Here is a 21409-nt window from a genome sequence, read left to right as displayed (position 1 = left end):
AGACCTGGGTGCCTTCACAAGGTCCCAGGCTGCCATCATAACCAAACAGCCATCCACAATCTTGTTGCTGGCAAGGTGTTTGCATGACAGAGTTCCCCCTGTAACTGCAGTTGTGTATGAGCTGTCAAAGACTGCCAATAACCACCCTGTGCAGAGCTTCTGAGGCTTCTGAACCGGCTTTATACAATGATACCAGATATCCGCTGTACACCTAAACTGTGTGGCATCATTTGAGAAGAGATACATTGTTAACAAGGAGCCTTGTGATAAGAGCTGGCAATTTAAAGTGCAGATGTGAAGCGGCTCACAATCAATGCAAGAGAGACCCAGACATTAATATTTGCAACCCTCTTAAGGGACCTTTCACACACATGGAATTGGCTTGCAAGACGCACCACAATACGTGGCAAGTTCCACACCAATATCCACATGGCTACCTGCAGATTTTAATGAGAAATTAAAAAGGTCTTAATCTGCCTGCAATTCTACATGAAAATGGGTAGTGAGGCTTTTGCTAAGGAATTCCATAGTGGTACCTTCTGTAAGACCAATTCTGCTGTGTGAAATGTCCCCAACTCCTCAGAACCAGATGGAAATACTTACAGTCTGGAACTGGATCGTCTCCTCCTTACTGGCCAACTCCAAAGTGAAAAACGATTTGTTGTGGGACATGTTAGTGATGTCCATCCACCTGCAGACAAAACAATCCAAGATTAGTGCTTTGCAGTGAGTGTGCAGACCCAGGCCTTCAATTTACAATTTAGATATATGCTACCAGGCGTTGTAACTACGCTTTATGTTCTTCCTACTGATTTTCAGATATTGCCTCTTATTCTCCAGTCACATCCACAGTTTAATTCACAATTCCACATGTAATCTGATGTTTTAAGAATTATAACCCCTCATTTCCTGATGTCCAGTCCAAAACGGCAAATTTGTGTATGCAAAGAACACATTCTGCTGAGCCAGATATTCTAATATGAGCTTCAGTCACCAAATTTGTAACATGTCGCGGTAGTTTATTCAACTGGTTGGGGATTTTTTTTTATGTAAACACTCAGACTTGTTACAATGTATCATTGTAGAAAATTCTCTCATGGCTTGAAGCAGTAGAAATCCTTCTCCAGTGCTGGACTCCATACTACTAACCTTACCCAAGGCCTCATGTCCACGGGTGGGTCGGATTCTACATGTGGTAGCCCGCAGCGGAATCCTATCCTGTCCACAGCCGGTAGCCCTGTGTACCTGTCCAGGTCTTCTTTTTTCTGTACTGTGGATGTGTACGGAAGTGCTGGCCAGCGCACATGCAAAGTATACTTTTTATTTTAACTCCTGTTTCGCTGCAGAATCTGCCTCCTGTCTGAGACGTCAACTGCGGATGGGCTGCAGGTCAGACGGCTTCCATTGACTTTAATGGAAGCCCTCCATGCAGAAATTGCAGGAAAATGGAGCATGTAGCGATTTTTTATCCACGAGTGGATTTTATCCACAATTGGTTTCTGCTCATGGACATTTAGAACCATTTTTCCATAGCATGCTATGGAGGGCTATTGCTGCGGAATCTGGAGCGGAACGCCAGCTCCGGATTCCGCAGCAAAAATTTGCCCATGGACATTGGGCCTAACTCTTACCTACACTGATAAATTGTTTCAAAACCTCAGCTGTGTAAGCAGGGCTAGGTCAGGGTGACCTTTCAGCCTGTGGATGTGAACAGTGGAGCTGGGGGTCACACAGGGCGGATTTGCCGCGGATTGCCGTTGCATATCCGCACTGCGGCAAAACTGCTGCGTTTGCAGTGCAATGCAGCACAAATGAGATTTGCCAAAAAGCTATTCTCACAGGACGGATTTTTTCCGCAGAGCCGCAGTGTGGAAATGCAACTGCGTCGCGGTTTTAAAAGATGCAGCATGTTCATTCTTTGGCCTTTTCCGCAGCGTTTTTTTGTCCATAGACCTCTATGGACGCAGCCAAAACCGCACCAAATACGCGACAAAAGTGAAAAAGCGCTGCGGAAAAAAAACGCTTGCAAAATCCACAAGCCCAAATTAACCTTTGAAGCGGTTTTGCCGCAGAAGCAGTTCTTCTGCGTCAAAACCGCAACAGAAAAACCGCATCAAAACCGCAACAAATCCGCCCTGTGTGACCCTAGCCTGAATGTTTCTGCTCAGTGACAAAAAAAACTGATCTAAAAAAAGTTTACTTAAAACACAATGAGGCAGATTTCTGAAATTAACTAAAAGAAATGTTTTTTCTTGCCTGCAGCAACCGGTTGATCACTGAGCAGTTTTAATTTCATATTCTGCTGTTGAAAAATTAAAGCTGCGCTATAATTGCATTGCTATTAGAAACAATAGGCAGTATTAAAACTGCCCCATTGTCCATTAGAAAACTGCAGAACTTTTCATTAAAGGGGTTGTCCCGCGCCGAAACGGGTTTTTTTTTTTTTTCAAACCCCCCCCCCCCCCCCCGTTCGGTGCGAGACAACCCCGATGCAGGGGTTAAAAAAGAACACCAGAGAGTGCTTACCTGAATCCCCGCGCTCCGGTGACTTCTTACTTACCTGCTGAAGATGGCCGCCGGGATCTTCACCCTCGGTGGACCGCAGGGCTTCTGTGCGGTCCATTGCCGATTCCAGCCTCCTGATTGGCTGGAATCGGCACGTGACGGGGCGGAGCTACAAGGAGCCGGCATCCAGCACGAGCAGCCCCATTGAGGAAAGAAGAAGACCCGGACTGCGCAAGCGCGGCTAGTTTGGCCATTAGACGGCGAAAATTAGTCGGCTCCATGGAAACGAGGACGCCAGCAACGGAGCAGGTAAGTGAAAAACTTTTTATAACTTCTGTATGGCTCATAATTAATGCACAATGTACATTACAAAGTGCATTAATATGGCCATACAGAAGTGTATAGACCCACTTGCTGCCGTGGGACAACCCCTTTAAGCTTTATTTACAGAAGATACGACTGGCCCTTTAAGTAATATTGCAAGAAAACAAACAAAAAAAACTTGGACACTTACCGGAAAATAACAGGTGGTCTGCCATTTTTGTGTCTAACGAAGATCCCATTCAGGCAAGCTCCTATGGAGAGGTCGGCACCTTGGCTGTCCTGGGAAGAAAAGGACGATCTTCAGTCTAAAGTTTGTAATATCCGTGTACAACTCTTAGATTTAACATTTTGTATCAACATAGAAATGAATTTTGGATAGCCTTTACTGCTTTTAGGGCTTATTCACACAGGCATATATTTCCTCAGTATTTCGTGAGCCAAAACCAAGAGTGGAATATGAAAAAGAGAATGTAGAATGGAAAGATTTGCATTTCTTCTGCATTTTGGACCCACTTCTGGTTTTGGCTCACAAAATACTGAGGAAAAATAGACCCATGTGAATAAGCCTTTATACCGATTCAGAGTTAGACTTGTGGCATTCTGGTCATCGGAGTTCTCACAATGCACCTCTCTGGGAATAGGAAACCAGCAGAAGTCTGGCACACATCTCTGGATGGGACTGGAGTAGATCAGCACAAGTTAAATAATGTATTTAACTTGTGTTCATTTTTTCTGTTGATGTTCAGATGGAAAGTTGTTTTAACATATTACAAAACACGTCACCGATGCAACAAATCCAAAACACAATAGCTACAAAAAAGTTATAGAAAAGCAGAACATCTAAAGTCAGTCCTCTAAAGACAAAGTGCCTACGGCCCCCTGTCCACGGCCTGATAGATAGGCTCACCGCGCCAATCGCAGCATGCTGCGATTTCAATCCTGCGAGCAGAGAATCGCTAGGATTCTCCGCTTGTGGACGCCGTTGCTGCGCTTTCCATAGTAATCTTATGGAAAGCTTTACAGAGCGTAATCTGTGGGCAATTTATCGCCAGCGGATCATCGGCTGTGGACAGGCAGCCTAAAGCATCCTCACATTGTATTCACAATACACCATAAGGGCTTATTTACACGAGCGTATATCGGCCAGCGTTTTCACGTCCGGCCGATATACGCTTCTATCTGACCAGGCCCACTTCCCTCCCCCCCACTGGCTCTCTGCCTCTCTCCTTCCCTCCGAGCGGTTTGCAATAGGAGCAGGCAAGCTCCCGCTAAGTTGGCAAAACTCCTGCCCCCTCCCCTTGTCCATAGCCAGCAATGGGAGTGGGCAGGACAGAGCAGAGCTCAGCTCCACCCCATCCCGCCCACTCCCATTGCAAACACCGGAGTGGAGGAGAGAGGCAGAGAGCCAGTGAGGGGGAGGGAAGGCTGCTTAGATGGAAGCGTATATGGGCCAGCCGTGAAAACGCCGTCCGATATGCACCCATGTAAATAAGCCCTAACCCTGAATGAAATGCTATTCACTGCCATCAGCCAGCCTGCAGTGACACAACCTGTAGCATTTAAGTGCAACCCCACCTGCCAGGAGACTCAGGATTGTGATATCCATAAGAAAAACCAAAATAATCAGTGATTATACAGATCCAGACTAAAACCAAAAACTAAGGATTCATATACTGATGCCAACACCAGGCATTCCCAACCACCGACACAGAGACCCAAGCAAAAGGCTGGAGTACATGGCAATATTACCAAAGATGAAAAGGTATAATGGCACACCAAATGAGGGTGGGGGAGTGGGTTGCATGTTGAATTTTTATAATTAATCTAGGATTAAAAAGAAAAAAAGGGAGGATAGGGGAAGGGGTCAATTAGACAACTGCAGCTGTAACAAATTAGGTGCAGTGCCTGCATCTACCTGTAGGTGGTGCAATATTATACAAATACTTGGAAGCAAGGTTTGGCAGTTTCAATGATCAGAACTATTTGGATCCATCATCTGATGAAACCGTTTCTGCAGCTGAACAGAAATATCATCTATATCTGAGCAGAACATGCCCAGACATCCCCCGTACCAGTTACTTCTATGCACGCTGTTTTCTCAGTGATTAATTACCTTGGCAGGGTACGTTTCCTCTCCATAGTTTTCCAGCCTCTCAATTTCCTGCATGTACAAAAGCTCGGCCTCGGGAGGGGAGAGACCCCTACAAAGGGACACAGGATTATAGGTATCTGTTCAAAGGAACAAACCACATGGCTATACAAACCTGCTAAAAAGTTACCCCGTAACTAAAGCTCATTTCATTAATACTAATTATTTCTCCATGTTTCCATGTTCCACTTTCCTGCTGAGCCTGTGATTACAAACAGCAGCCATTCTGACCAAGTGGTGCTGCGATGGAAAGAATGGGAGAGTACCTCCCAGATTTCGGCATTTTAGGAAATCCATTTTGTGTCCGCAAAACCCCTTTAAGCTGAAGTCACTGATCATAGCTGCGTCTTGGTAGAACAGAGCTACAGTATAAAGGCTGGGGACGGGACTGAGCAATTGACCTAGGTACTATTGAGAAATAAGGAGGCAAACAGCGTGAACTGCAATTGTATGGCTGTATGAAACATACCGCAGTTTTTGGTGCAGCACTGCTACACTCTGTGTAGCTTCTTCCAGCGTCTTTTCATCCTGTATCCATCCCTGAAAACAGACAAGGAGCATTCATTTATTTAAAAAGAAAATTAGCAGTTCATAAGTCAGAGCATGTAACCCCAAAACCCCGAAACGTGATGTACAGAAACAACGAATCCAAAACAATCTAACACAATGCAAACAATAACGAGCACCCATCAACTTTCCATGGTGAACAGTTCAGGTGCCCTGCCTGTAGCTTAAGGGTGCACCCTAACCAGCAGATTAAAATTAGAAAAACCCTCCTTGAAATGTCCCTATTTTAATTTTAGATTGTGAATGCACATCACGTCAATATATTTGGTGCATAAATCAGCTGCCCCAAGTCCATTTTTAACCCCTTAGTGACAGCCAATTTTAGCCTTAAGAACTATTAAATAGTTTCCCCTTTTCTGTTCTAGCGTTTAATTTTGATTAATAGGACACAAGTTCTAGTTTTTAATCAGAACCAATTGCAGGTACATATAATGTATTGAACTACTGGGACTACAATGAAGGGGGGGGGGTGGAGGAAGAAAAAAAAATCACCATTGTAAGTTATCTTTATGGCATTCACCATGTGGAATATAGATTTGTACCCAGGGGTGTAGCTAAAGGTTCATGGGTCCGGGTGCAAAAGTTTATCTTGGTTCTCCCAGACTTCTCTTAACCCGTTAACGCAGAGATGTAACTTGAAGCTTCTGGGCCCCAATGCAAAAACCTGTAACAGGGCCCCCAACTATAATGCTTTATTCATAGTACTGGTCTCCCTATACTGAGAAGAGAGGCCTTATGGGCCCCCTAAGGCTCCTGGGCCAGGGTGCAACCGCATCCCCTATAGTTACGCCAGTTACATCTGTACCCATCTATATACATACATAACTTTATTCCATAGGTCAGTACAAAAAACCCACATCCATATATGTTTTTATTACGGTTTACTACCTTTGAACAACATAAGTGTTTTATTTTTTTTCCTTTTTGTGTGGGTGATTACATTCCAAGACCATAGCAATTTTTTTCTGTCACCAGAGCTGCATGAGAGCTTGTTTTTTTTACAGGACAAGGTATAGGTATTATTTGCACTATTTCGATGTATTTAGGACTTTTTCATTACTCTTTATTCCTCTTTTGGTAAAAACAGAAAGTTATCTAAATTTAGCATTTGTTTATGGAATGTACTGTGTGGGATAAGTAACGTAGTTTTATAGTTAGGGTTGTTATGCATGTGATGATGCCAATATCTGCAGGTGTTTTTATTTTTATTTTTTGAATAGTTTAAAAGTGGTCTATAGAACTAGTCAGATGTCAGATGCCACAGTCAGCAATGGCCGCAACATATCCAGGGTGAAAAGGCATAGAGCATTGATTAGATGAGCAATTGCTCATCTTTTTTTTATTCCTTTTCTGACCATCCGAGAGCAAATATGCGCTCTGATTGATAAGGGGTGATAATAACATGAACAAAAGTCCATGTTAGCCTCACCTGGGACAGGCAGGAGAATCACTGCTAGTTCTCGGCTACCTGCTTTGTCCCTGTATGCTCTCTTCTCCAAATACTGACATGGGAGTAGGAATTCAGCTCTCATGTCATATAGCTGTAATTCCGAGTCCATCGGGGCTACAAACACGCTTCAAGGCCAGGCAAAAAAAACCTAAACATTTAAATTCATTCAAACTACTATCCTAACTATTCTATTTACCCAAGAAAGTACATATTACATATCAAACTGACCAAGAATTATACATTGGAAAACAGAGATTACTGCTATTTAAACTTTTTGCACCATTTCCAGCTAAAAAAGGTATTAGAAATTGCTCTAAAAAAAAAAAAAAAAAAAGGTTGAGTCAATTAAAGGAAATCTTTATAACAGGCAGACTGTTTGAGAATGGGGACCTGAGTAAATCAATATGTAGGTTTGTGGGAAAAGAGTCCTAACTTATAGTTTATACATTCAAATCTCTGCTCTAAGTTTGGAGGTCCAGTGGGCGGTCCCAACAGTGACTGACAGCTATTCACAGTCATACACAGATAACCTTCAGTCACTAATAAAACCTCCCACTGGACCTCTAAGCTCAGAATAAGCAGTGATATAAATTAATAAAATACAATTTATACTGAATCTTTTCCCACAAAATATATGGGTCTGCTCAGTTCCTCCTGCTATTATGCCTGCCGAATGGAGCTCAATTTCAAAGTGACAGGTTCCCTTTAGTATTGAAAAGGTTGTGGTTGGTAAAGAATTTGTCCTTTCTTATTTCTGCATTAAAATAAAAATAAATCTTGCTATTTGTTATTTGTATAGCGCCAACTTATTCCGCAGCGAAGAACCCCCCCCCCCCACCAAGCTGGGTTCTCATTTTACCGACCTCGGAAGGATGGAAGGCTGAGTTGACCTTGAACCATTCGGGGATTGAACTTGCAACCTTCAGGTTGTGAGCGAGAGCTTACACTCTGCGCCACACAAGGTTCTTATAGTTATACTGTATATACGGTAGGTTTTAGTTCTTGGACTGCAGACTGATACAATGTATCACAGCAGGTAAAATGTGACAAATGTAGGACAGAAGAGAGATCTATGCTGCTGTCATGTTTAGGTCCCAAACAAATGTCAGGACTGAACACACATTCAGCCATGTAAACAGAACTAAGCCAGTACTGGTAATAGTCTCTAAATTTAAACAAGAATGTTTCTATTCACCTACAGCACAGATTTTGAAAACTGAGGAATTGAAACAAAGTGCATTAATTAAGATCAGCATTTCTTAAGATGAGCTAGTACCGTGTTAATGCATAGTGCGACGAAGTAAAATGCAGCAAATTTTATTAGGAAGAGTTGGCCTCTTAATAAACTTGTCACATCTTTGCCTGTCCTTGTAACTGAAGTGTAAATCTACACCAACCATGAGCGTGCCAATTGATGTCCGCTTCTGACAAAAGTTACAATAAACCTGTCAGGCAGCAGGAAGCCATATCCCTCCTGCTAAGTGAGGTCTACTTTTTGATAAACACCAAAATGCGCAAATTTTCCATGTCTGAAAACTGGCACAAGTACCTTGATAAATTCCTCCCCAAGGTCTATTAAAATTTAATGGAAGCTTTCTTATTACAGTGAAGTTTTCTTTATATAAAAGGCTGGACAACAAGTTGACGTTTTTATGCTTTGAGGGTTAACAATAAGGGTCTTACCACAGGAAACAATGCGTAGCGCTGCAGGAAATCCTGAGATTCGTACTGATCATAGTCTCCAAAATCAGCTGGAAAGAGACGAAAGGAAAAAAAAATAACAGTTGTGTGTAAATAAGGGCAAAGCATCAAAAGTACAAAAGGGTCGGCTCGCAGGCGGTCTACACCCAACATCACAAACAACCAGCAACCGTCACATGAGGAAATCAGGACATTAACCCGCCTGTGGCAGAGCAGGTCACAAAATCTCTAACCTGTGGCCCTCTAGTTGTTACAGAACTACAACTCTCTGCAGGGCAGCAATGGCTGGAGAACCACATGTTACAGACCATACTACCATATGTAACCATTTGTAGCTAAATCCATTACTAGCCAATAGTTTGGACAGGATCAATAAATGATCAAAATTAATTATGACAGAGGGCAGGGGACAATCAAGATTCCAATCACTCTAATTCACCAATATCACATTTGTTTCCTGGACGATTTGAGTATTTCTGTACACATCTGGATTTTTATACTAGCCTAGAACTATTTTACTTCTTAAAGAAAAGTTGCACCACTGGCATCTGCAGCAAGATTACTATAGCTTTTCCCAGGTGACTTGGGTTGTGAACATGAACATAGAAATAGAGGTGAAGACTCTAACTTCAGGATATGGAGGTCTCATTCACTGCAGCAGGGAGAGATTCTATCAATGAGTCAGCAGTTGAGCCTCATATGGGATAAAATGTACACATCCAATAACACAAACAGGGCAATGTCCCAGTAAATCTGCAATATCATTACCAGGGGTGTCCCTGTACTTACCCTGCACAGCCAGACCAGCCAGCTGGATCGCTTGCTCCAAAGTACAGGGGATTTTACCCTCCAAAATATCCTTCTTCAACTGCAGGTAGTACTGGTATCTGTGCAAGACAACATGCAATGATATAGAAGTGCCATAACACTAGCCAAGATTTTCCCATACAATGAAGGTATTTCCAGAGAATCTGTACTCTTAAGTCATCACCCTATGTAAAGATGTTAGTAGTTATCCAGGGGCGTAACTATAGGGGATGCGGTTGTACCCAGGCCCAGGAGTCTTAGGGGGCCCATAAGGCCTCTCTTCTCTATATAGGGAGTCCAGTGCTATGAATAATGCATTACAATTGGGGGCCCATTACAGATTTTGTATTCGGGCCCAGAAGCTTCAAGTTACGCATCTGGAACTCATATCTGTTTCAGAGAAAGATGGGTGACAGCACTATAATGGCTTATACAAACACTGTCATCTAGCTTTTCCAGAACCAGAACTGCAAGTCTGCCTGTATATGCAGAGTCCTGGCAGGTCACCCTTCAGAATTCTAGGAAAGCTTTGTAGCAATTTTAGCTTAAGCTGTAATAAAAAGGGAACTTTCTACTGGACTCAAATTCAAGATCTTTGCTTCCTGTCAGTGAAAGATAATCAGTGCGTGAAACACAGCAGTAGCACAGACCCCGTTCCTGTTCTGATAGTCTGTTACAATGTATCAGTGTAGGTAAAATGTATCAGGCTGGAGTCCAGCTAACAATGGATTGCCTAAGCTACATACATTTCAGCAAGCCCTCAGCTGCAAAACGTATTAGATCTGTACAGAATTTTAGCCTGTGGATGTAAAAAAAAAGAAGAAATGTTCCATTCACTGACAGCAAGTAAAGCTCGTAAAAATGCTGAAGAAATAAAACTATTAGAAAATTGCAGAATTTTTCATGATACATTATTTACATAAGACTTGGGTGTCCTAACTATTATCAATCCTTCTACCCTCTGATAGTCTTTGGCTTTGTGTTTTTTGTTTCTATGGTAACGAATGTTACATCACATGAAAGCCTTATGTGTCTAATATAGGTTTTCAAAATTTTGTGTCGGTAGCTTATGGCAACAGTGATCTGGGTACACGGGAAAACAAAATGTCAGAGTCTAAGGCGATATTCACCGCAAATGAGAGCAGGGGAGTGATACAATTCTTGCTTCTGCAAGGAAAGGCTGCGAAGGATATTCATGGTGCTATGTCGCAGACATTGGGGGATCAATGGCCTTCATATTCTACAGTTAAGAACTGGGTTGCCAAATTTAAAACGGGCCACTTCAGCACCAATGATGAGGAACGTCCTGGATGACCGAGAGAGGTTGTTCTTTCGGGTGATGATGCTGTGCACAACCTCATACTGGAGAATCGGCCAATTTCAGCTAAAGGAATAGCAGACATCATGGGGATTTCTGGTGAACGTGTTTGTGTCATTATCCATGAACATTTGAACATGAAGAAGCTATCTGCAAAGTGGGACCCCAAATGTCTGACAACAGATCAGACAAGCATGAAGTGAAAATTTCCCGGTCCATTTGTCAGCGTTTCCGGACTGATAAGAACTTCCTGGACCGACTGGTCACTATGGATGAGACCTAGATTTATTTGTATGACCCTGAAACCAAGGAGCAGTTAAAAGAGTGGAGGTACAGTGGTTCTCCTCGCCCAAAGAAGTTCAGGGTGCAAAAATCAGCCACTAAGGTGAAGGCGTCTGTGTTCTGGGATAAGGAGGGTGTCCTGCTAATGGACTACCTTCAAAATGGTTCCACCATCAATGCAAGGTATTATATTGAACTTTTAGACCAACTGAAGGCAGCTCTGAAGGCCAAAAGGTGCGGCAAGCTGTAAAAAAGGAATCTTGTTCCTGCAAGACAATGCCTCCGCTCACACTACACAAGCGACCCCGGCAAAACTGGTGGAGCTAGGCTTCCAGCTGGTTGACCACCAACCTTATTCACCAGATCTAGCTCCCTCCGACTATCATCTGTTTCCAAACCTGAAGAAACACCTCAAGGGTACCAAATTTCACACCATTTCTGATGCCATGGCTGCTACGGATGACTGGTTTGAGGCACAACCGAAATGCTTCTTTTTGCAAGGCTTACAGAACTTGGAATACCGATGTATGAAGTGTGTTGACATCAGTGGAGAGTATGTGGAATAAATGTAAAGTTTGATCTTCCTATCTCGTTTCTTTCTGGGTAAAGCCAAAGACTTATCAGCAGCCCTCGTAATACACATCCGGTCTCTCCGTATTTGCTTTGTATTCTCACCTGGTGATCTCCTGCTGCAGCTGGGACACTGAAGGCACATAGTAAACCACCCCAAAATATACAGTGGGCTCCAGGGAGTACTTGTCCAGCTGTTTCTTCAGAGGTTTCTCCAGATCCACCCATCGCTGCTGGTTCTGCTTGTTGTAATACCACAGACTGAAGTAAGTCACCTGACAAGAGCACAACAGTAATAATGTGATTAAGAGGTGAGCCGGTCAACCCATAGGGTATAACTGACTGTACACTATGGCGCACATTTATCCAAGACCAGCATTTTACACACCGGTCTTAAATAAGTGCCTCTGTAGTAAAATGTGCCAAGTATATTAAAACGGGTTTTGCATGCAAATACGTACTATTGATGACCTATCCTCAGGATAGGTCATCAATAGTTGATCAGCTGAAGTTTGACGCTTGGGACCCAAGATGATCAGCTGATCAGGGTCTCGCTGTCAGTGCAATACACAGAAGCTGCGGTTGCTGCGATCCCCGTGTAGTGGCTGGCGCTTGTGACTGCAGGCTGGGTTCTCATTAACATCAATGGGAGCTGCGCCTGCAGTTACATGTTCCGGCACTACACCGGAGTCGGAGCAGCAGCTTCCACTGCATATTGTGGCACTGACAGCGGACACACCATCAGTTGTGATCCCGAGCAGCGGACTCCAATCGATCCAACTATTAATAAGCGGTAGTAGAAAAAGGAGGGTTCGAGCTGACCAGAAGAGGACAGATAGTTCTCAGTGAGAAAGTTCCTGTTGGCGGATACACCCCAAAAGGAAGTTTCTTTAATGATTAAATTACAAGTGCAGCCACCTCTGATGCCATCAAGCTCACAGAACTGGATATGTCAGTGACACAACATCAGTAAAAAGTAAAAAATGTGGGAATAAAGCGCAACCGGTGAAACTTACAAATATGCATTGCCCAACCTCTCTGCTCATAAATTTACATCCAGGTGCTTCAGATTCCACCTGACGCATGTTCCATTCAATTACTGATGAAGAGGTGTTTCACCTCGAAACACATCCAATCACTGGTATTAAGCAATAAACAGAGAAGTTGAGTTAACCCTTTCCAATCCACTGTCTGACCTCTGAAGACATTATGATTTGAGGCTGTACAGCTCCGATGTTGGAAGACGTCCACCGGGGTTCTCTTACTGTATATTGCCAGCCTCTCTGCTGTCGAAGCCTATTCAACGTGTCATCTCATGCAGTACTGGCTTTAGCCAGCATATAGCGCCGTTGTGTAACGGGAGAAAAAAAAAAGAGTAAGCCCCCTAGGACAACCAGGATACAAATTGGATTGGAAAGGGTTAATGCCCTTACGAATTTCCCTCTATATGGGCTGAAGACTGGGTGGGGGCATGGGTTCTACAGACTACTCAAAAAAAGTCATACAAATAGGGGTAAAAGCAGTCCAAGATTGTCCTAAACAGCAATATCAGCATAGAAATCCAATAGTACAACAAATTATTGTAAAATTGTGAAGACAAGTACTGGATGATTAGACTTTCTGGATTATCAGATTTCTAATGAAAAAAATGTAATAGAATATGAGCAGTCCTGGACCTTACAGTAAAAACTTTGCAAAAGAAAGTCTGAGCATGGGAGGGAGCACATACATATCAGGAAATATAGCAATCTCCTATTACAGCTCCTATTGTGTCAAACGGCAAGGAGTAGCAATCCAAACAAAAAGATGGCGGCTCCATAAAATAGAATCTTCTTCATTTAATTCATATAAGGATTACAAGTGATAAAACGGTACCGTTCTGAACTACGTCCATGCAACGGTACCTTTTATCATTTGTGATTCCTATATGAATTAAAGAAGATTCTATTTTACGGAGGAGGCATCTCTGTTTGTATTGTCATGTACATATCAGCCTGTATTACCGCACCTGTTTTCACTGACCCCGTACACTTCATACAAACTGTACTACTACTCCAGACATGTGGAGACTTGTCTATGCCTGGGGCTTCAGTCGCCCCTGTATAAAGGCACATCCCCAGAATAGTATGATTACCCACAGCCTTTACATTGCACTGCAGTATATACCATATACATAGTAACACATTACACAACAGGATTAGATATAGTAGCTCATTATCACATGACAGGATTAGATACAATGTATCTGTGATAGTCTGTGTGTTTTCACTACTAGTTTTCCAGCCAACTCATATTTTTACACTACAGCTAAGCCTCTACTGTATCAGTTCTACTCAGTGCCCCGGTGAACCCTAATGACCACTCCAGATTATGATGCAGCTGGGCAAGAATGATGTGAAGACATATTTAGCCATCATGCAGCAGGACAGGCACGTTAATCTGCCGCTGAGAATCGTTAGTCATTGACCATCTGGGTTCTACAAACCCACAAGCACGCATCAAGGGAGTCACCAGAATTCTGCAGACTCCGTGGGACGATATACACATTGTGAGACCACTGGGGTAAAGTGGACCTGGAAAGGAGAATGCAGCAAGAACTAAGAGACTTTCATCATGGCAGCAATCCAAGGAGTCAGATCCATCATTACCATGGAATGCGTTGCACAACAGAACCCGCTGCATTCCGCTCATTCTTTTGACACTTGCCAAGTAGGTGGGACAGGTTTGTTTGTGAGCAGCAGCCCCAAAGCAGGTCTTTGCAGTACAGCCATGCATTTCACCTTCTTTACAGCAGCGCAATTATCACAGATCTCTCTATAGTTTCAGTGAGACCTGTGACTCAGCCACTGAACACCAAGTGCGAACAATACACAATTCGGACAATACTTTCTGCTCCACTTCCTTACCAATTCCAAGTTTCCCATTTACCATTAATAAATGGAAAAGGTTCTCTTAAATCCCAAGACTGAAAACCATCCTGCCCAAATATTTCTCATAGTTACAATACTGTTGCAATGAACCAGTGTATCCAAGTCTCCCTCCTCACCTGGATTGCAGACACCAACCTACACTGTATTGCTCACACAGGGTTGTTACAAGGTCTCAAGCCTCTCAATATGGTATATTAAAGAGGTGCAGAGCTTTCATTACCCAATGATTAAAGAGGAACCATCCCATCCTCTCGTCAGCAGGGTGGCCTGCGTACATTTACAGCTTTGTCTCTATTGACGAACTCCATTTTTCTTTCATGGAGCATTCACATGGAGCGGTTTGGTTTTGGAGTGAGATCTCTCTCCTCCCCCCCTTCCCCGAGCACACTGGAATAAGTAACTCGCTCAAGTAACTGACTTATCCGAGCGTGCTCGCTCATCTCTAATGTGCACCAATCAACCATAACATTAACACTACCTGCCTAATATTGTGTTATCACTTTTGTGTTGCCAAAACATCTCTACTCCATTCTACAAGAGCTCTGAAGGCGTCCTGTGGTACCTGGCACAAAGACGTCCGCAGCAGATCCTTTACGCTCTGTAAATTGTGAGGTGGGGTCTCCATGGATCAGTCATGTTTATCCCACAGATACTCAATTGGCTTCAGATCTAGGAACTTTGTCACATTCCCCAAACCATTCCTGAACAATTGATAGGACACATTATCCTACTGAAAGAAGCCTCTGCCATTAGGGAACACTTGTGCCATTAAGGGGCTACTTGGTCTGCAACAGGTGGTATATGAACACCCATTTGAATGCCAGGACCTGAGGTTTACCAGCAGAACATTGCCCAGAGAATCACACGGCCTCTGCTGGCTTGTCCTTTTCCCATAGTGCATTAGCTGCCATCTCTTCCCCCAGATAAGTAACGCACATGCACTTGGCCATCCACACGACGTAAGAGAAAACATGGTTCTTCAGACCAGACCACTTTCACTGCACCCTGGTCCTGTTCTGATGCTCATGGTGCTGCTTATAGTGGCAGACAGGGATCAGCCTGGGCACTAGGGGCTTTGTGTGGCGCAGAGTTTTAAGGCAGTAGAATGCAGTCCTAAGCTCTCGCTTACGACCTGAAGGTTGTGGGTTCAATCCCCGCATGGTTTGACATCTTTCTATCATAGTCAGCAGAAACGTTTTCAGCACGTTGTACTACAGTACGCCTTTTGTGGGATCTGACCAGACAGGCTAGCCTTCTCTCCCCATGCACATTAATGAGTCTTGGGTGGCCATGACTCTGTATCCAGTTCTCCAATTGATCTGCCTTGGCTTTGGTCCTTTTGGAAGGTACTAACCATTGCATAACAAAAACATCCAAGACAACCTGATGTTTTGGAAATGCTCTAACCTAGTCCTCTAAAAATCACAATTTGGCCCTTCTCAAAATCAGTCAGATCATTATACTTATCCAATTTTCTGCTTCCAATAAATCTTCAAGAACTGACTGTTCCTTGCTGCCTAATACAGGGTTGGCCACAGAAAAGTATCCCAGCACTACACTCTTCTGTCTAAAAGAAAATCTTTGTTGCCCATAGCAACCAATCACAGCGCAGCTTTCATTTTATCTCAGCACTACACGAAATGAAAGCTGCGCTGTGATTGGTTGCTATGGACAAATATTTTCTTTTATAGACAGCTTTCATAAGACTGTGGTACTTTTCTTTGAACAACCCTGTATATCCCTCCCCTTGTTAGGTGTCATTGTCACAAGATAAGCAAGGTTATTCACTTCCCTCGTCGCTGGCTTTAACATTATGGCTGATTGGTTTAGATCAGTGGTCCACAACCCCATGAGGTATAACTCTCCATATAAGCCCTGGATTACAACAATTCACACTGGCAAGGTACATTATTACAGACATGTCCTACCACCACCAAAAATAGACAAATTTGGCATAATTAGAGATATTCTCAGCAGCAAATACTGCAAGTTCAGAATTTCTTATTTCTTTACATTGACATTTCTGCATTTCATGTAGCTAAAAAGGTGCAAAGTGCCGAGGACCTCTGGTGTAGATAAGTGATTAGATAATTACAAGTGATCAATAGTCTATCGCGGGTGTTACGTTCCAAAACCCCCCGTGATACGTGAAAATCAGCGAAGTGGCGATGTTATATTTACACAAATGAATCTGTCGGGTGAACTGCCAAACAATCGCAATAGTGAATAAACAAACCGATGCTACAATCAGTGAGCCAATCAGCGTCCAATACAGAACACATTCCATCAGCCAATAGTGTGCCGTGTACAATCTCGCGTTGGCAAGTGTTATCGGCATACTGTATTTCCTGTACGTATAGCAAAAAACTCAGCGAAAACAGTATTATAGTTGGTCTATCTAAAAAACCGCGATGCACTGAAGCCGCAATCATTGAACCGCGATATAGCGGCGGATCACTGTACATCCCCTGAAAGTTGCTGTCATCCATCTTTTCCAGGCTACTGAAGGGAAATCTATCTTGTTAGGCAGCACTATTATATATTAAAAAAATAAGTATTGCTTTACAAATAAGCAGAACTACTATGGTAGATCAAGTTGCAGGAAAGCTGGTCGAGAAGCCCGTGAGAGCTGCAATGGTGTTTATGTAGGCTGTCATTCAGGTGTCTCAGAAAAAGAAGAACTGACTAGAATCTAATCAATATTCCTCCAATGTCTATGCTGGGACAATACCTTTAATCATTTCAATTGTGCAACATTTTCTCTATCTCTGCTTGCTGTCAAACAAGGTCATTCTTGTTCACACAGCAGACTTTGTTTTTTTGTTTTTTTACACAATGTATTAAGGCCCTTTTACACACACGCACACGCACCAATTATTGCTCAAAATTTGTTCAAACAGCCAAAAATGAGTGATAATTGCTAAATGTAAACATGAGCATCATGCTCTTTTTGTTTGAGCAATGATTTTAAGGTTAACTTAAAATCCATCGTTCAGCTACTGAGAGATAAAGCAAACACATTTATCTCTCAATAGACTGCATGCGGTTCTCTCCGCGGCAAGTTTACAGTAGCTGGGAGAGAACAATGGAATGTGCCATCAGCTGTGAGCAGAACAATGCAGCTGTTTGCACAGCTGGGCATGTGTTTAAACACACGCTAGGCTCTGCAAACAGCTCCTGGAGGCCCTTTTACAGGAAGATGATAACGTGTTAATGGCCAATAACACTTTATGCAAATAGATCGCTAAAGGCCCATTTAGACACAACGATTATCACTTAAAAGCCATCTTTTGAGCAATAATAATCGCCGTGTCTAAACGCGTGGCCATCGCGCACTCTTCATGCACTATTTGTTCATCGGTCATTTCTATCAAACTAGAAATCACCAATGACTGTCATCAGCGCCGCACGCTGATTTTTTCAGCGGGCGGCGCTGATAGTATTTATCCAGCTGGTATCCTGCTGGCATTTTTTTTTGCATATACAAAACAGCTGCTTTGTTCTCAGAGCCATCATGGTGGTATCCCGCTCCGCCTGCATTAACTCTTAAGTAGCTAATTAGCTACTTAAAAGATGATTGCTCAAAACTGTCACTCAAACTGTTTAAGCAATTATCTTTCAGTGTAAATGGGCCTTTAATCCTGAAGTTATTTGAAACGTTATCTTAGGTAAAAGCCAATATTGGATTCAAGACAGGAGAGAGATATACTGCTGTATTAAAAAAAACAAACACACACACACTAAAAGTACATTGCAGAAGTTTGGAAACACCCTTTATAAAGGCAAAACAAAAGCAGCTTAATCTTCCAACCAATTCCCGGAATCAGGAAATAACATCAAAATTTGGACTCTACAAAATATCCACATACTCTTTGAAATATCCACCCTTTGGCTGTACGACAGCCATACAAAGTCTTGGCATGCTATGAACTAATATTTACGTTTTTTGTTCAGGATAAGTTCCCATTCATGGTGGAAAACCTCACATAGATGTATCTGACTAGTGATTTGCAAAAATGGGGCGTTTCCAATCTTATTGAAAGTACTGTACATCGAAACAGAGCCTTAGCTTTTTTTTCCCCCAACCTCTGGATGAAAATAAGAATATTTTTCCATTCACTGAAATCAAACAGAGATCTACATTTGCAGAATGTTGCATCATGCAAGATTTACTTAGTTTACATAATATTGGATAATCTGAGCATATACTCTGCAAAGTAGCTCCAAATATGCAGTCCAATGTTACGGTACAGGCCCGATGGCCTCATCCTGACAATGCTACATAACTCCAAGTATGGATAATAGAGTACCTCTCGGAGCTCTAGCCTCTGGGCCACAGCCTCCAGGCACTCCTGTCCTGAACTTTCCACCGACAAGGTAAATTCCACAAACTCATTGTTGAGCAGCTGGATCCGGGCCACCAGGCAGCTCTTACTGGACACCGTGTACCTCCTCGTCCGCTTTAACTTCAGCCCAAAAGGAAGCGGCATCTTCCTAGCAAGCACAATCAGCTGGACCGTCCCGCCCAGATCATCCAGCGGCCATTAAATAGAGAGAGAAGAATCTGCACGTGTGACACATTCAGGACCCTGCAGGGATAAGAACAGAGACATCAGCACCAGCGGGAAGGAGGAAGTGATCAGTTCATATAAAGTAGGGTGTTAACCAATATGGCTGCCTGATACACACTGTACATTAGCATGCATAATTAGTCTGACACACGACATGTTGCTTTCAATGACCAGTGGTGCTCACATGAGTAGCGTGGCCAGTCAGAGTAACATGTACTGTCTTAGAGCCCTTTAAACATAGGATGACTGTTGGGCACAGAAGGTGCTTTTACACAGGAACGTCCATCACTCAGTGAATGAAGGTGGAGTGGGCCGGAGATAGCTGCCTGTATACACAAGTTGATCGTTATTAGAGATTCACAGAAGAGTGTACTGTATCCTTGGATTAAAATTTCAATTTTATTAGTAATCAAATTCTATTTAAAAAAAAAAAAACAAAAAAAAAAAACACAACTGCACCCTATAATGTCCAAAACTATAATATCTGGATGAGCAAGCAGAGTAACCACCCCGAAAAGGGCAACCCTACAATATAACTGGACCTTCCTCTCCTCCTCTTTCACTAATTAAAAATAGGGAGGGAATAAGATAAGGGGGAGGTATTAGATACCCAGGTCAGGACAAAAGAGAGCTTATTCAAAAGAATCCAAAAATAGTAATAAATCCAAAAATATTAATAGAAAATTGCTCCACCAAAATGAAACAAATACAACCAAAAAATATAACATTAAACTCTCATGACAAACGATACAGATTACTTTAATTCCTACGTGTTTCACCCCTAAATTCAAAGGGCTCATCAGTGATCTCCACTCAATAATGGATGCCACGAACAGATAACATTTATAATATACAGTCACATGCCAAAAATTGTAATGGACCAAATCTTCGATTGAGAAGGCTCCCAATTACATATGATTTCTACCTCACCTCTTCATGCACCAGGAGATGGTGAGGAGAACCAAAATATATCCACATAATGTACTCCTATATACTGCCAGTATTCCAATCATTTGAGCCATACCAAGACAGCCGTTACGGGGCAAGACATGCGGCGCCTCACAAGTTAACAGCCGGGACCTCACATGGTATGTACGGCAGAGAGGTGGGACGGCAAGGGTTAGGGTTATGACTGTGTGCGGGGAGCAGCTGGGAACCTCAGATGCTGACACCCGGGACAGACAGGATGTTACATGCTGTGTGCGGGGAGCAGCCAATACACTGTTGGGGGTGTGACCTGCCCCCTCCCCTATAACTCAACCCAGCCAACTCAGGTCTCTAACTTTTCTTACAGAGACAAGAAGCACCAGTACTTTCCATATCATATGCCAACTACCGCTTATTCCATGTTGTAATAATAGACAAACAGAATATATGTGCATGAATTGTACCATATTAGTATTCCAATAACAAACCTGGGGCAAAAATGTGAATTTCACAGTGCCGCTTCACATAAAGGACATTACATGTTCCATATAGCAATGGCAAAATGATTACATAAAACACCCCAAACCAGTTAGCTTTTCACGATGTAAAGATTTCCCACATACCAACATGTTATTGCATCATTACCAATCCGGTGTTAGACATTCCAACATTACATCATAAACCCCATGTGTGTCACGTTATCACCATAATATGTCATTTAGAGACATGTTTGTTATAACTCCAGATGTGAGATATAGAATTAATAACCTACCACAACCCACTCACGTCCCTTCAGAGACCAGAGAACGCCTTCTGATGGGAAAAAAATGGATGTATTCTGGAATGATGTTTGGTGTTGGATATGAACCACAAGGAGTGACCAGGCAGTCCTCCTTAAATCTCCTGTTACAATTACATCATCGCCGCGCGTCCACCCAATCACATCACGTATACAGTGACCCGAAAAAACATGTGCAAAAGCGCACGGAAAGCATGGATTTTTTACCGTAGATGCACACACATGAAAGATCCTTAAAACACATGGAAATAGATGGAAAGAGCCCGCACACGCACTCACATCAACACCCACCAAAGCAACGGGAAACCGCAGTATGTGAGAGACGTTTACACTGGCCGATCGTTATTTGATTTTTATGCCTGCACGATCCAAACCATGAACGAATTATCGTTAGTCACTCAAATAATGCGGGTGTTTACACCAAAGATTATTGTTCAGATTCCTGCAATGCAATGAGATTCTGAACAATCGTTAAAGGTAAAAAGGCCCCAGACTACCAATGCATTATA

At 42.8% G+C, this 21409-nt stretch overlaps 1 protein-coding gene across 2 annotated transcripts in view; it reads right to left on the bottom strand.

The window, feature by feature from the left end:
* PTPN21 (protein tyrosine phosphatase non-receptor type 21) overlaps nucleotides 1–21409 on the bottom strand; it is a 55035-nt gene that overhangs the window by 18139 nt on the left and 15487 nt on the right. For both annotated transcript variants that reach the window (XM_066607586.1, XM_066607587.1), the window contains exons 2-9: nucleotides 18914–19192; nucleotides 11779–11948; nucleotides 9486–9583; nucleotides 8679–8746; nucleotides 5448–5518; nucleotides 4943–5030; nucleotides 3020–3108; nucleotides 604–691 (exon numbers count right to left, since the gene is read on the bottom strand). In XM_066607586.1, the coding sequence (XP_066463683.1) occupies nucleotides 604–691; nucleotides 3020–3108; nucleotides 4943–5030; nucleotides 5448–5518; nucleotides 8679–8746; nucleotides 9486–9583; nucleotides 11779–11948; nucleotides 18914–19093 (852 nt within the window). In that variant the 5' untranslated portion in view covers nucleotides 19094–19192. The remainder of the gene's footprint in view (nucleotides 1–603; nucleotides 692–3019; nucleotides 3109–4942; nucleotides 5031–5447; nucleotides 5519–8678; nucleotides 8747–9485; nucleotides 9584–11778; nucleotides 11949–18913; nucleotides 19193–21409) is intronic.

This window comes from Eleutherodactylus coqui, chromosome 6 (assembly GCF_035609145.1).
Source record: "Eleutherodactylus coqui strain aEleCoq1 chromosome 6, aEleCoq1.hap1, whole genome shotgun sequence".
Lineage (NCBI taxonomy): Eukaryota > Metazoa > Chordata > Amphibia > Anura > Eleutherodactylidae > Eleutherodactylus > Eleutherodactylus coqui.
The sequence above is the reverse complement of the archived record's forward strand: the minus strand, read 5'-3'. Positions and strand labels throughout refer to the sequence as shown.